Here is a 17,168-nt window from a genome sequence, read left to right as displayed (position 1 = left end):
TGACCAAACTTGGGCCACAGTAGAAGGCACCTTCAGAACGATGGATACAGGTTTACCTGCAAAAATGTGCGCTGATCTTATAGCCTCCTCAATCAAATAGGCTGCTTTTGCTTTTGAAACCGTATTCCCCTTTCTAGCTCCACCAAATACAAAAAGGTGGTTCAACCACTGAAATGCCTCTGTTCACTTCAGACAACAACATAATGTTCAATGTATATCTAGTTGTGCACCTATTGAATCCTCTCCATTGCCCGCTTCTCGTAGTAACAGTAACAGACAGCAGGTAGCAGCATGGTCCTTCAAGTTGGCTAGAGTTGTACCTACTGCTCTGGGCAGAACGTGCAGATTATTTCCTCTATGCCTTTGTTTAGAATTGTACCTGATATGTCATTACACCCCTCTATATGATTAGTTTTGCTTTGATTGTCTTGCTATATAGGGGTCCTTTGTTTTTCCCATGCTTTATGAAAACTGTCATTGTTTTTGTCCCTACCACCTCCACTAGGAGGGCAATCAGGCATCCACCACCCTTTTCCATAAAAAAGTATTTCCTGATGTTGCTCATTTCCTTGCAGCTTTATTTATGTCCTCTTGTTCACCTGATTTTGAAAATATTTGTTTGCTCATTAATACCTTCCAAGAATTTAAATGTCTGTAATGTATCACCCCTATCTTCTCTCTTCTTCAAGGTGTATATATATATATATATATATATATATATATATATATATATATATATATATATATTCAGGTCTTGAAGTCTCTTCTCATAAATCTTCTGGTGCAGACCTCATGCCATTTTGGCCACTTTCCCCCAAACTGTTTCAAGTCTTTTTTTTTTTTTTTTTTTTCTTTGGTGAAATACATCCTCAGCTCTGTTAGGTGCATTGATCACAATTTGACTAATCAATTTGTGAACAAATGCTTCCTCTAGTTTATTACAGGTTCAACTAGCAGCAGCAAAGTCTGATTCTTTCTTCCCCTAAATGTTCTGATTTACAGATATCTAATACAAATTATCGGTTGCTCTTATAGGGAAACTATGCTGCAAGCCACAAGATTTGTTACTCGGGGCGCTGGGGCCAAGGTGGATGCAACAATCCGGAAAAACATTGTCACAGTGTTGCTGGGCATGTTGGGACATGATGAGGTACTGATGTAAACAAATTTCAAATATTTAAATAAACTTTCCATTTTTGTAAATCTGTTAAGTACTTCTCCATTGGTAGATTTTGTTTATAATGTCTTTTTCCATGTTTGAGTGATATTGGAGGCTGTTGGAGTGGAAACAGTTTGTAGTTTTAAGTATTCTGTGGTGCAAAAACAAATCTTCTCTAACTCAGATACTTTGGGGTAATTTCAGAACAGGTAGTGGCATAGCAAGTGAGGGGTGGACCACCCAGGCACCATATTGGTGGGAGCACCAGGACTTCCCTGCCCAGCTGCCTCTTCAAATCTTTGCCGGTAGCCAGCAGTATCTCCTACCTGCTGCTTGCGCGCCAGCCTCAACTCTTCTTCTGATGTCACTTCCTAGCCACGAGACCATGAAGTGACATCAGAGAGAGAGCTTTTCTCCATTATCTCGAAGTGGCAAATGAATTTCATCCTTCAGATCATCTCTTTGTGCTCACCAGTCCTGGCACCCTGGAAAAGCTAGCATCTAAGCCTTTCTATTTCCAGATGGATCCGCATGGCTATTTCATATGCCTACGTTGGCTGTGGTAAAGAGCCACCAAAATCATTGAAGGCACATTCCACCAGAAGTGTGGTGACTTCACACGCAGAATCCCAGGCAGATTTCACACGAGGAAACCTGTAGGGCAGCTATATTGTCCACTGTCCATACTTTCACAAAGGTTTTCAGAGTGGACATGACTGCACAAATGGATATCACTTTTAGGTCCTTGGTGTTAGTAGTAGGCTCATCTACCATGCCCTAGACTCTGGGGACAGTTTTAGTATGTCCCATTATCAAGACTCATGTTCCTTTTGCATAACAAGGGAAGATTAGGCTCTTACCTCGATAATCATCTTTCCAGTATAAAGGAACATGAGTTTTGACATCAATTTAGCCTGCTTCTTGTCTCTGACATGTATATGTGTCTCCAAATACTTGCCTTGGAGCAGTCTAGAGAGCATAAAGATGAGTTTTATTCGGCTGTCAAACATTGTGATAACTTGCTATGGCAAAATCCGTGAGAGAGTCTATAACAGCTGTATAAATGTTAGTGCTGGTTGCACTTAGGTAGGTGGCTTATTTAATTCTACCTTGTTTATATTAATTTCATGGGGTTTAATTAATTGTCATTATTGCAGAGCAGAAAAGACTTGACTTGGTTGGGGAGTTCCTTGTGCCCTCCTCATTTCTTCTATTTTAGGGATGATCAATTGCTTTGGTATGAACTGAGGAGAAGGAGCACTGCCCACTGACACAAGTAGGCAGAGCTGAAAAGCTGTAGATGATTCCTTTTGCAAAGCTCGTGGATAGAGGTGAATAACCCATTGGTCAAGACTTATGCTCCTTTATACTGGAAATAAGATTATCTAGATAAAAACTTATTCTTCCCATATTTCATTTATTTTATCACCACTTATTTTGACTGATAGAAACTTCTGGTTTATAATAAGTTTCTTAATGTCTGTCATGTTTCTGTTCTCTTTGTATCAGGATGCAACTCGCATGGCCTCAGCCGGTTGTCTGGGGGAGTTATGTGCCTTTCTTCCAGATGAAGAGCTCAGTGCTGTTCTTCTGCAGCACCTGCTGGGTATGTTCACTGTGTATTTTGGCCTATTAGTGGTTTATTTTCCCCATTTTTTTGGGAAGAGGATGCTTAGCTAGAAATTCAAGCTTGTGTGGCTTTTTCATAATGAAATCTATGTTGCTTTCTTACAATATGTGTTTTCTGTATGCGGCAGAAATAATCAGCTACATTGATTTACTTACCTTCCTTTGCAGTAGATAATTTTATAGCAGGGCACCTATAAAAAATGTCCAAAAATCTTGCCAATTTTATGAAGGCCAGAACATATGTCCTGTGATCAAATGCTGTCGATGACCTTACAAAAAATATTATTGTTTAATTGAGAGACCATCAGGCAACTATATAAATCACCTGCAATAGGGGACTACTAAAAAGAGTTGCCTAAGATAAATAATTTGAGAAGATTCTGAAGTTCTTCGAAGCTTTATTTTGAGCTCATGCTGATTGCTTGTTTGCTTTATTCATAGAGTGTATATTTGGGACTCAAAAGTATCACTTGAGTACTGAGCACGTTTGGGATTTTTTTTCAGAGTACTTCTAATTGCAAATATTTACAAACCTATAAGTAGCAGCAGGATATATACTGTATTCTCTCTAATAATTTCCTGGACTATTATTAGAAATAATGGGTTTTATGAAGTCTAGCATGAGTTTTTGATGGAGGCAAAATTTTTCTTCTGTACCCTGCTCCCCCCATGGTAACCAGCATTGCTCTCCTCCACACACCCCACACCCCAGATCACCGGAACCCTCTTCCTACCTCTCTTCACAGTTATGCTGCTTGGCTGGTGTAGGGCCTTGAGCCCTTGTGCATGCTTAAAGCCTTGAGATATTGGTGCATGCTCAAGGTCCTACACTGACCCAGTGCCAGAACAGTGAGTAAAGGTAAGCAGAGGGATCCAGTTATTGCGGGGGGAGGAGAGCAATGCCACTTACTGCAAATTATCCGAGGGCAAGCAGACAGTATATTTTAACATATGGATGATGTCATCCCCAGCACGAACAGTTGAAAAGTGTACTGTCACTTTACATTTTAAGACCATCCATATCAGGTACGTTCTGGTGCCTTATCGCCTGATGTTAGCTTGCGGGATCATCCGTTTTCCGTGGAGCTGAAAAGCTATTTCTTAGAATTTCTCTTAGTACACCAAACTTAATACAGTGGTACCTCGGTTTATGAGTGCACCGGTTTGCGAGTGTTTTGCAAGACGAGCAAAACATTCGCAAACTTGTTGCCTTGTAAACCGAGCATGCTCAAGGCCCGGCACAGGAAGCAAATTTTCGGGCACCGGCACCAACGCACAGGACATGTTGGTGCCAATGCCGATGCGGAGGCTACACTGGAAGTAAGAAGAGGGTTCGGGTGGGTTGGGGGATCTCAGGTCGTGGCGGGGGGGTGCCCGATGGCAGCGGGGGGGTGCCGGATCGCGGGGGGGGAGGGTGCTGGTTTGCGGGGAGGAGCCTTCAGGGGGAGCAATGCCGGTTCTCGTGGGGGGGGAGCAGCGCTGCTGGCCTCAGGGGGGGGAAGATGGGGGGTGGGAACATATCAAAGCAAGTTTCCCTTACTTCCTATGGGGAAACTTTTTGGATTACGAGCATGCTCCTGGAACGGATTATGCTCGTAATCCAAGGTACCACTGTAGTTTTTTTTGTGCCTACCCATTTTGTTTTTCCCTTCCGTTTAGTCATATTTCTCTAATTTCTTTTTCTTTCATTTGGTTTAAAATATCTTGGATTTTTTTTTTTTAAATCAAATTTCTTTTCCGTTTAGTCATATCTCCCACACTCCCCTTCCCACCTCTCACCCTAGCCCCACCTCCCTCCCCCCTTCCCTTCGCTGCATCAAACCCTGATTACCAGGATTCGCCAGCTTGTAGAAAGTGCAATCCTCCCCCAAAGGCAATCAACACCCAATCTCAAAAACAATGAAACTGCCAAATTGTGCACCCACTAACATACACAATGTGCCACACCACACCCCCCCCCACCCCACACTCAAATTCCAAGCACTCCCCCCACTCACCAAACCCCATCCATTCAATCAAATGTACCCCACCAAAGCCCAAACACAAGCAACTGGAAAACAACACAAAAAATTATTTTTGTTTTGGTGTGCATAGTAAGATAAACACAAGTCCAAAGGAGCACAGGATCCAACAATAGTCTCCATCTCCGCCAGTCACTCCCACATGGCCAGCTCATAACAGGCCGGGCTAAAGCCAACAACCGAAATCAGGCCAAAAAATGTTCAAACACAGTCAGGACTGGTTCTTCGTAGGTTTCTTGCCAGAGCGCAACGTGGTACGCCAAGTCTCACTCTGTGCAGAAGTAGATGCCACAGCCGGTGGCCGCTCTCCATCCAGCAGAGTCCCACAACCCAGGGCTCTCATCTCCGCCCAGGCTTCCGACACCGTGCTCTCACGCCGAGATGCGATCTCCTCCTTCAATTCTTTAAACCAGTCCATCATGGACTTCTGAGGCACATCTCCAGCCTCCCCCAGTTGATCCGGAATGCCCTCATCCTCAGACTCCGAGTGAGTCGCCGGTCCGGCCACCATCTTTTTTTTCTCCCCCATGTCGCCCATCGCCTCTGGGCCTGATTTATCTGGCAGCTCCGCCAAAAAATTTAAATTTCTCTAGGCGTTTACGAGTTGCCATAAGAAGGGGAGCACCGCCAAACCAAAATAGTGGCAAAAAAACACACTTTGGAAGCGCCAAGCACAAAAGTAAACAAAAGCCCTAGGGAGCTCCTGCTCTAAGCAGCCATTTAGTAACCCGTTTAGTCATATCTCTAATTTCTTTTTCTTTCATTTGGTTTAAAATTTCTTGGGTTTTTTGTTTTTGTTTTTTTTAATTAAATCGAATTTCTTTTTCGGCCCTTTGGAATCTTGTCAGCCTGTTTTCAGGCCAGGAGCATCGATGTTCTTTTTGGTTACCATCTACTTGACCTCCCCAGACCATAGAGCCCTTTGACCTTGCATCGCCGGTTTTTCCTTCGATGTCCAAAGCTCCTAGTGGCTTTAAGCAGTTTACTCAGTGCCACAGGACCATTTTAGATACAGGCCCACATAACTGGTGTGTCCAGTGCCTGTGTTCCATAAATGGCATCGCCTACATGTGGGAATATGTGCCTGCTGTCCTCTGATAACACCTGCTACAGGTGAATGAGTGTGCTTTCTGGGAGGTGGGCTATTATTGGAGGGATCTAAATATGGCTTTTAAGATGGAATTTGTGGGGGGTTTTGATGCTGAAACAGAGGGGTAGTCTACTGGAGGAGGGCTGTTAGAATAAAGTAATTGCTTAAAGGATGTTTATGTTGGTTTCCATTACATAGGACATTTATTTTGGTGTCTGTTTTAATTTTTATTCTAGTATAATTGGGATTTAGAGCGAATTGTTTTAGAAAAGACACATATGTTGCCTTGCTAAATATTTTCTCAGAACAATCAGTGCATAAAAAGCAAAATGCTCAATAATCCATATATGTGAACAGACAGAATAAATTACTGAAATTTCAGCCAGTTTGTTGTGCAAGTCCCTCCTCCACTGCCAACTCCAGACTCCGTCCCTTCTTTCTTGCTTTGCCGTATGCCTGGAATAGTCTGCCAGTCAGTGCATCGTGCTCCATCTTTAGCAGTATTCAAATCCAAGCTAAAAGCATACTTTTTTGAAGCCGCTTTTAACTCTTAATTCTCCTCACTGTCAGATACATATACCCATTGTATCATTCCTTCTACCAGAATCTCCCCAACCTTGTCTGTCCAAATTAGATTGTAAGGTCTTCTGATAGAATTTTAACATTCCAGGCAGCTAAACTGAATACATGGCTTAGAAAACCTATACTTGAGGCTACATCTTATGTTGATTTCAGAAAATGATTGAAGACACGTCTGTTCGATAAGTTTTAATTCTTATATCATGTTATTGTTTTAACTTTTCATGAATTCTAATAGCTGCTTATATCTTAATTATGCCACTGTCTTAACTTTCAGATTTTAATCAGATGTATTTTTAATGTTTTATTGCATTTTAGACTGTTTTATTTTGTACCCCAAATATCGATTGTATGTATTTCTGTTGTGAACCACTTCGAACTTCTGGTATAGCAGTATATAAGAAATTATTATTATTATTATTATGAGCAGGGACCGTTTATTAAATGTACAGCACTATGTACACCTTTCAGCGCTATAGAAATGATAAATAGTAGTGGTAGTAGTAGTACTAATCGAGCAAGAATCTTGAAGCCACCTAAACTGATGTGACAGTGTTAGTTGGTCTTAAAAAGAGTTATTTAGCAAAAAGATTTGTTTGGAATGACCCCATTTAGGGTATAATTTTATAAGTGATTTCGTTTTTAGGCGGAATAGACATGATCAACTAAGCGGAGTTAGTAGAAGTGTTTCTATGCTTAAGTAGGTACTTATAAAATTTATCTAGCATCTATTTGCATGAAAATAGGAGTTCAGAAAACATAACGTCTACTTTGTGATATATGGATAGGTATTGCCAAGTGTGGCAAATAGGCAGAGGGGGCAAGATTGGCAGGCACTAGGATTGTATCTTTATAAAAATCCACACCTTTGTACCCCTACTTATATGCTCAAAGCAGGAGTTCAGGTAGGCTATTTTGTAAAGCACATAGGCACAACATATGTGCCTGTGTACTTTTTCCACCCAGATGCCTGGTTTGGAAAATTGTCCTGTACACGTCAAGAGGATTTTTGAAAAGAAGGCTTGGTGAGAGAAGTGAGAGCCATACTAGGGTTTTAAAATTTTTTACACCATTTGATATCATAAAAACGAATGTGATACCTAGATTATTATATCTTTTCTAAGTATTACAGATTTCAGTAAGCCCAGCTGTGTTAACTTAACTGGGAGAAGCTAATTATATATTTTGTATGATGGAGCAGAAAACCAAGGATAGACAAAGCAATTCTGATGAGGCATAGGGCACAGGTGGGATGGGGATCCCAAATCTGAAAAGTTATTACCTGGCTGTGCAACTTGGATATTTTTGGGATTTCAGAGCTACACCTGTTATTAAACCATACATGCAAATTGAACAACATTACACCCACAGTATCAACTCCAGGTCCTTCCATGGGTAACGAGTTCTATGGGTTGATCGATCTCATTGGTTAATCCATATGTGTTACATATACTGAAATTGTAGTGATAAGTAACGATCTCCCATTGGGGACAGAGTTGGTAGTCTTGACTGGCTCCTATTTCATATATTGTGGGAGCGAGTCAACCAGAGAGTACTATACCAATAGAGTAAACACCCCTTATGGTGTGAATAACATGAGGATGGACCTAGTGAAGCTTGAAGAATGGTCTGAAATTTTGCAGCTAAGATTTAATGCTAAGAAATGCAAGATCATGCATTTGGGCTGCAAAATGTCAAGGGGAATGGTACAGTTTAGGGGGTGAAGAACTTTCATACATGAAAGAGGAGCGGGACTTGGGTGTGATAGTATGTGATGAACTTAAGGTGGCCAAACAGGTTGAAAAAGTGATGGTGAAAGCTAGAAGGATGCTAGGGTGCATAGGGGGAAGTATGGCCAGTAGGAAAAAGGAGGTATTGATGCCTCTGTATAATACAATACAGTGTCTTATATCCTGCAATTCTCTATAAGGAATTTATGCGGTTGACAATAAGAATTAATTATATCAAGTTCTTGAAGTTAGATTTTTGAATCAGATCTTGTGGTTGTTAAAGGGAAGAGGTGAGGGATAGGAGGTTGGCTATAGAGAAAAAAGATATGTCTTTTAGTTTCTTCCTGAAGTCAAGGTAAGTGGTGGTTGTCATAGATATGTTGGCAGTTTGATCCAGATAATAGGTCCTTGGTATTCAAAGGTGGCCTCAAACATCTTCTGTCAAACTTGTTGAGGTGATGGGAAGGCTAATTTGAAACATTGTGATGCTCGTGAATTGAAGGAATGTGGGACTTTGATATCGGAAGTTAGTCCATTCGAGTTTTCTCCATAGATTGCTGTGTGAACCAAACAGACTATCTTGAATTGGATTCACTTTTTCATCGGCAGACAGTGCAGCTGTTCTAATAGCAGACTTGCCCTTTCGTTCCAATTTATTTTGAATATTAGTCTTCCGGCTGTGTTTTGTAGTAGTTGTAGTTTCTTGAGTTCTTTATCTATAATGCCACAGTATAAGAGTTACAGTAGTCTAGGTATGGTATTAAAACTGATTGTGCTACTGTCCTGAAACTGGTCTGGGTTAGAACCGGTCTTATTGTCCTCGGTTGTCTCAAAGAAGAATTGATTTTACCAGGGAGGTTTTTTGACTCTACTTTGGAGGAATTCACTATCTTTAGTTTCTCATTTGTGGACAGTTCTAGTTTTGTGTTAGGTAGAGAGTTATAGTCTCCAAACCATAATATTCTTGTCTTTGATTTTTTTTCAGCTTGAGAAAGTTTTTCCGATAGTGCTTTTTAAATGATGTATGGTGTTATCAAAGGATTCTTTGGCTGTACAAAGAATTAAGATATCATTTGCATAGGAGAGGACGTGATCCTGGGTTGAGGGCAGATTATTTCCCAAAGTTCTCAAATAGATGTTAAATAGACGATATAAAGATAACAGAATTCTATTGGATACTTGGAAGACATTAAGATTTATTAGTAATCTATCACCAGAGCCAATTGCTAAATCATTAAATCAATCTATATGGGTAAACTCCAGGATCAAGATTGGCGGATTTAAGATCGTCTGGAAACAATGGATAGTTGCAGGTATACAAACATTGAATGATGTTATTTCAGAAGGATCATTGCTTAGTTTTTCACAATTGCAACATAAATTTGGATTAAATAAAACACAATATTTTAAATGGATGCAATTGAAGCAAGCTATTCAGGCAGGGTTCCCTGAATGGAAAGATCTTAATACCCAATATAGTTAACAGGTTCTTTGTTTCCAGGCGGACTTTTTGGGACACCAAGCCGCAAAATGGTATAAATTGATATATGGATTTTTAAATAAAAAAAAGAAAAATGGACTTAGGGATATTTGGAGCATTGAGATTGGACAGACAATTTCTGCGTCTCAATGGCCACGATTTTGGTCCTGGAGATTAAGATCTACAAAGTCAGCATCTATGAGTCAAACTTGGATGTTTTTGTTACATAGAGTTTTATGGACCCCTACGCAATTACAAAAGATAGATAGCACTAGATCTAATAGATGCTGGCATTGTAGAGTAGAAGTTGGGACGTTAGATCACTTAATTTTTTATTGTCCCTGTGTAAATGCATTTTGGAAATTAATTTGGCCCCAAATTAATGAATTATTAGAAAATCCTGTAGGACTCTCATATGATACAATATTATTTGGTACAGCAATGAGAACTCGGAGTCCGATTTCAGCAAACAATAACAAACTATTATTAATATTGACAGGGGTCACCATGCAACAAATAACTCAAAATTGGAAGGATTATTCCAAATTAAACTATACATTTTGGTGGAATTCAGTCTGTCATATATACAAAATGGAAAAAACAATAGCATTACAACAGGGAAATGTTCATAATTTTAAGAAAATTTGGGAACCATTGACCCACTATTCCAATGATCAGATTTCATAGCACATTAGTAATAATTATATTAGAGTGGGGAAGGGAATGTATATTATATGGAAATAAGAAATGGAAAAAGGGGAGGGTTATATTTTATATGATAAGATGAATCATTTGTAATCACAATTTCATGAATTAATTGAATATAATATGTACAATTCAAATATTGTAAGAATGTAAAAATCTATAAATAAAAATTTTTTTTAAAAAAAAAAAGATGTTAAATAGCGCAGGTGATAGCAAGGAGCCTTGTGGAACACCACAGCTGGCCTTCTGTTGTTGGGATTTCTTGTCATCCAAACATCATGTGTTCTATTTTTTAAGAATTTTGAGAACCATTGTATTACCACTCCTTGTACTCTAAGTTCATTTAACTTGAGAAGTAGGAGTGAGCGGTCCACTGCATTGAAAGCTGCTGAGATGTCAAATTGTAGTAGTATGGATTGTTTGCCTTTGTTAAGTTGATACCTTCCTTTAAATGTTAGTTCAAGTAATAGAGATTCAGTGCTATGACTTAGTTTGAAGGTGAGACCTCATTTAGAATATTATGTACAATTCTGTCTTCATCATAAGTCATATGGGGACAGACTTAAAATCTCAATATGTATACTTTAGAGGAAAGGCGAGAGAGGGGAGATATGATAGAGATGTTTAAATACCTACGTGGCTTAAACAGAAGCTCTGGAATGAGAGGGCATAGGATGAAGTTAAGAGGTGATAGGCTCAGAAGTAATCTAAGGAAATATATTTTTACAGAAAGGGTGGTAGATGCATGGAATAATCTCCTGGTAGAGTTGGTGGAGACAAAGACTGTGTCTGAATTCAAAAATGCATGGGACAGGCATGTGGAATCTCTTAGGGAGAGGAGGGGATTAGTGGATGCTGTAGATGGGTAGGCTGGATGGACCATTTGGCCTTTATCTGCAATCATGTTTCTATGATAATTAGTAGGGAAATAGAGGTCTTCAGACTGTTCATCAATTGTATTTTGCAGGGTAGTCGAAATATTTTGAAATTCTTAAGTGGGCGTTTAACCTCTCAGCCCCAGCTTTTTATTTCTATTTGCAAACTAGCAAGTTAACTGTGTGGCCCCCTTAGAGAAGTGACTTAGTGGGAATTTTAATAGTCTGAAAAAACTGTGGTCCCAGAAAGAGGATGGCTGGCAAAGACAATATCTGAATTATATAAGGTAGTCACTCCTCCAGATCTGAAGAAAATTAAATATAAGCTTGATTGGGAGCTTGACCAAGGTAGAATTAGATATTACAGAGTGAAAGCAGATTTACATTGGACCAATAAAACTTCTATTTCAGCCAAATTAAAGGAATTTAATCTTAAAGTCTTACTGCGGTGGTATATGACTCCACAACATTTGAAAAAAAAATTTCTTCATCAGCATCATTCCTCTGTTGAAAGTAGTGTGGCGAACAAAACTCCCACTTAACATATGTAGTGGCTCTGCCTGATCATTAGCCCACTTTGGACCCAAGTTTTCCCAGCAATACTCAGTATCCAGGAGTGGGCAGTACAAATGTCCCTTGGTATGTGTTATCAACTGTGCGATTTCACAGTTAGATCTGCCAAGTGAAAAAATGTTAGCAAATTACATCATTGTCTTAGAGGTGTTATAGTTAAGGATTGGAAAAAGGCTACAACTCCTACTCTGACTATTTGGCATAAGAGACTTAATTATTTGCTTCTTATGGAGAAACCACCGCCAGAAAAATTGATCAAAATTTGAAAAAAGCTATAGGCCTTTACTACATTATTTGAACACTGTTTAACTGGCTTACTTGAGGAGGTGAGATCACCCATTTTCGGGTTGGCATTGGGCAGCTAGAAAAGGGAGGGGAGGGAATGGGGAGTAGAGGTAACCAATCGTATTAAGGAAATTTGATACAAGCTTTGTCATTGCATTTAGATGGTTGTCAAGAGCTTTGAGTTGTATTTGTAGTTTACTACAATCTGTAATCCCTTAATAAAATTTAAGCTAATCTGCTTAAGTGGCTGGAGGCTGAAGCTCCGGATCTTTCTGTCTGGAGATGCTTGTTGATTACTCTTCTGCAGTTAGAACAGAGAGATATTGTGGATCTTTCCTCCTTGCCAGGATGTTCATTTCAACGTACCTGGGAACTCTTTTGGAAAACTATGACTCCTTTGGCTCGGAGTCGCCTATTGAATTGTTGATTCTGTCTTTTGATTTTTTACTGTGTTTTATTGTAATTTTTTCAGTTTCTTTCACCTTTTCTTTGGCTTGATGGAGGACTGGGGTGGGGTGGGTGGGATTGTTCTAGTTTTACTGCCATTTGAAAAATTTGAGCCTGTATTTCTTCAGTTGTGCTCTTTGTATACTCTATCTTTTTGTGCTCAATAAAAATCATTAGAACATAAAATTTAAGCTAAAATAAAAAAGGTTTTACACCACTAGTCATTGTGACTAAACTTGAGTAACTGTGTGTTGCACTGTGGTTAAAGCTACAGCCTCAGCACGCTAGATTCAAACCCACGATGCTCCTTGTGACCCTGGGCACCCTATAGACACTTAAACCCCACATTGCCCAAGGTACATTAGATAGATTGTGAGCCCACCAGGACAGACAGGGAAAAATGCTTGAGTACCTGAATAAATTCATATAAATCAACCTGAGCTCCCTTAGGAAAATGGTCTAGAAAATGGAATGAATAAATGTTCTGTAAACCTGCCAAGCTGTTTGAACATATTACCTTGTTTGGGTATAGCGGACATCTCTGGAATTGACTGGATGGTGAGACATGGGCGGAGCTTGGCACTATCTGTCGCTATAAATGTTGCTCCGAGAAGGCTCTGCACATCCAAATTCTGCGACACTGTTCAAGCCCTGACTTTCAACAATGCCACAGCAGACAGGGTAAGGATCTATTTCTGAATAAAACCTGTATTTCTCTAAATCACCTTCATTATGTTGTGATAAAGCTGCTGCAAAGTACTGCTCTCATGTTAGAAAAACCCAAAAGTATTTTATGAAAACATTAAATCTTTATGATGCTTCTCAATAAGTTTCCTCAGAAAAGTGGACTAGTTGGATGACAATGCACTGCTGATCCCAGAAACTATAAAATATACTTTGGAGATTTTGTTATCATTTATTTAATCAGGGAAAATGTAGACTTAGGACTTACTGTACATGAATATCTGGGACTACCTCCTTTCCCACTGATTGATTCATTTTTGCAGCATTTTGTTGAAGGAGAAACCAAAGCTCTGCATTTGCTGATGATACTGAGTTGGCTTTAGTAGCTTTATTAAGAGGTTGAATTACAACTTTATTCTGGAAAGCATCTATCATTGTGTTAGATCCAAGTACTGAATTTGATCTGATTTAACCACTGTCCTATTATTCCGATTGACCCATTTGGAGATTGGAGGAATTCTGTTTCATAAGAACATAAGAATTGCCGCTGCTGAGTCAGACCAGTGGTCCATCGTGCCCAGCAGTCCGCTCGTACGGCGGCCCTTAGGTCAAACACTAGTGCCCTATTTGAGTCTAGCCTTACCTGCGTACGTTCTGGTTCAGCAGGAACTTATCTAACCTTTTCTTGAATCCCTGGAGGTCAAATCTTCTTTGTAATGCCAAGTTCACTCATAAATATGCTCTCACCTCAGGGAGTGATATTAGCACTTATGTTTAATGTTTTATATCCCTCTTACCTCTGCCTATCTAGTCAAGCATCTGTTCATGGTTTTATATGATTTTAAATGATTTAGGGCTCTTAAGTCTCTAAATAGTCTGAAACCTGATGTGGTCATGTTTCATCAGAATGACTACATTTATTTATTTAGTTTAAAATATTTCTAATTACCCACATACCTAGATGAAATATGAACATACATTCATAATTTTAAAAACAACACAAAATAATACATAAAAACAAATCATAAAATCAGCAGCACATAGAGCCTATAACAGAATCTCCTAAAAGCCTGACCAAATGTATGACTCTTCAAATGTTTCTTAAAAGACTCAATTATCAACTGTGCTTAGAATGATTCCTACTCTTGATTTTCATTCTAAAGGACATAAAGAGTTCTTCCTGGTCTCTACTAACAGAACCTGTTGCATAGAAGGAACCTGTAAACTAAACTAAACCTTAAGTTTGTATACCGCATCATCTCCACAATCGTAGAGCTCAGCACGGTTTACAGTAACTGGTATAAAGAAGGAACTCCATAGTAACGGTTACTGGAACTTAGTATAAAAATGAAATACCATAGAGGGAAGGAAGTATTACATTTTTGAGAATAGCCAAGCTTTCAAATGTTTTTGGAATAGTTGGAGGGAGCCCAGATTCCGAAATGGGGTAGTAAGGTTATTCCAAAGCTCTGTGATTCTGAAGGAGAGGGATGTCCCTAGTTTTCCTGCATGGAATACGCCTTTTAACGATGGGAAGGATAGTTTGTAAACAATGTTGCCTGGATTCTCTATAGGGTGCCAATATCAACAGCCACTGATTGCATGTTAATAATGCAACAGTGCCCTATAGAAAATCATTCCTCTAAGAAACATAGGTGCTGGAAATATAGGACAGGGTTTTCCAGGCCTACGTTTCCAGTGCCTATCTTTGCTGTGAATCATGCCTCTTTAGGCCACCTAATGCCACTTCTGGCGTTAGCCACACCCATAGTCGCATTAGGCAGCCTAAAGCACCTACGTAGGCATAATTCCAGTGCCAATTTTTTAGGAGCTGGTAGGCACCTTGAAATTCAGTTATAAACATCATTTGAACGGCGTCTTTAATTGAATGTGGGCGCTTACTGGCATTGGTTGAAAATCCAGGCCTGTGTGCCCTCAGAGCATAAGGCCTTAGCTGGATAATAAATCTTAATAATCTTCAAAGAATAATGAGGTACCAAACCCTGCATTGTCTTAAAAATCCAAAGTAAATTAAATGTGAAATAAAAACCCAGTATGTTATGGTGTCAGACCATCTGTAAGTCGAATACCTTATGCACAGGCTGCAGGAATACAAGGCTAGACACACTCAGGCCCACTGATTTTGAACCTGTACAGTCATTCTGATGAAGCATGTCTCTGTTGAGTTTTGACTTTGTTTAGTTTGTGATAGTTTTGGTAAGGGTTAAGCACTAGTACTTAACCAGATATGAAATTTTTAAAAAATTATTTATTTCTTAAACCAAAACATACTGAATTCTGTCACAGTATAGACAAGTTGATTGCATATAATGTTGCTCATAAAATCAGTGAAAAGTCCTCCCAGTGTTAGCTTCGTGCCCAACTACAAAACCCCCCTATCCCTAGCCTGGCCACACAGGCTCAGAGCTCTCCAGGAAAAAGACTTCCTACCTTGGCAGTCTTCTGTTATCAACCTGGACACATACACATAGTAGAGACATATGTAAAGGAGCAGTTCCCTTATTTTCCCATGCTTGTCTTTGAAGGATCTGAGAGTGTGCATGTGGGAGTGTGCATGTGCATTAAATTGTAGAACCAGTATTATAAGTGCCCACATCTCTCAAGGAGAAACAGTAGAATGGATGTAAGAGGACTAATGGTTTAAGGATGTGTGGGGGCCATTGATAAATTATTGTAAAGAATAGTTATCATTTTTCCCTGATTTTACATAAATGAAAGATTGGGGAGGGGGGTGGGTTTTTGACTTTTTATTATTGGTTTTGAAGGGAATGAATGATTTTATTATATTGAATGTATTAAATGATATTAGAATGGTGGGTGGGAAGGGGATAAATTTTATTTTGGGAAATATTTGTGGTATTTCAAGTGATATATTAAGTTAATTTGTTATTACTTTCTGTACACTGGATGTAAATATAAAATGAATAAAGAATATAAAAAAAAAAAAAGAGGACTAATGGTTTTTCTGTTACGTCCCTTTCGGGTGCTAGGGTGCAGTCCAGGTATTGCAGAAATCCACAACTTTTCTGAGCCTATGTTCCACCCCTGTAGCCTGAGAGCTAGTAAACAAATCCAGTTACAATTTTTGCAAGCAGTCTGTGAACATAAGTGCAGAAGTCTTTTGCAGTAGCTCTGCTTCTTGATTTTAGGTGGCTTCAGTGCCTTGAGACCCCTCCCCAGTGGTCCCCTATTGGAGAAAAGGATGCAGTGATTCAGCATCCTTTACTTGAAGGCCATAGTGCCCAGTACTTGTGACCTGGATTGGCCTTTGTGAAAACAGGATACTGGGCCAGATGGACCATAGGTCTGACCCAGTATGGCTATTCTTATGTTATTTAACACAACCAACTATGATAAAAATAGAAACTATTCTTGTGGAAGAGCTGCTTAGTGGTTACAGCAATGTGTTGCAAATCAAAGAAGCAAGGGTTCAAATCCCATTTCTAACGCTGACATACTTTGTGATCTTGGGCAAGTAATTTCACCCTGCACTTCCTCAGGTAGAATTTGGTTTATGTTTTATTAGCATTTGTTATACCGCATTAGCAGATTATAGACCTAAGAGGTTTACAGTACAATACAAATAAATTAGGAAAGGAGCTCCATTAGAGATAGGAAAGCACTAGATAGGATACATATATCATCATATGTGTTTAACAAGAGAGAGAAAACCCCCCCAAATGATTCCTCAAAATAGAAGGTCTTAAGTCTAATCTTGAATGACTGTGTAGTTACTTCTAATCTAATGTCTGGCGGTAGATGATTCCATAATTGGGAACCCATGAAATAAAAGGCTTTATTTCTAGTAGAGTCCCATTTGGCCCTCTTTGCTGAAGGGAGTACTAGTCTGCAATCTGAGCCCTCTTTAGAAAAAGTAATAGTCTCAAATC

General features: G+C 39.3%; 1 protein-coding gene across 2 annotated transcripts in view; it reads left to right on the top strand.

Moving 5' to 3' along the window:
* The window catches only part of GCN1 (GCN1 activator of EIF2AK4), a 324,708-nt gene that overhangs the window by 290,564 nt on the left and 16,976 nt on the right, over positions 1-17,168 (top strand). For both annotated transcript variants that reach the window (XM_033954090.1, XM_033954088.1), the window contains exons 53-55: positions 1,036-1,150; positions 2,669-2,765; positions 13,106-13,254. In XM_033954090.1, coding sequence (XP_033809981.1) covers positions 1,036-1,150; positions 2,669-2,765; positions 13,106-13,254 — 361 coding nt within the window. The remainder of the gene's footprint in view (positions 1-1,035; positions 1,151-2,668; positions 2,766-13,105; positions 13,255-17,168) is intronic.

The sequence above is a fragment of the Geotrypetes seraphini genome, chromosome 8, assembly GCF_902459505.1.
Source record: "Geotrypetes seraphini chromosome 8, aGeoSer1.1, whole genome shotgun sequence".
Classification (NCBI taxonomy): Eukaryota; Metazoa; Chordata; class Amphibia; order Gymnophiona; family Dermophiidae; genus Geotrypetes; species Geotrypetes seraphini.
The sequence above is the reverse complement of the archived record's forward strand: the minus strand, read 5'-3'. Positions and strand labels throughout refer to the sequence as shown.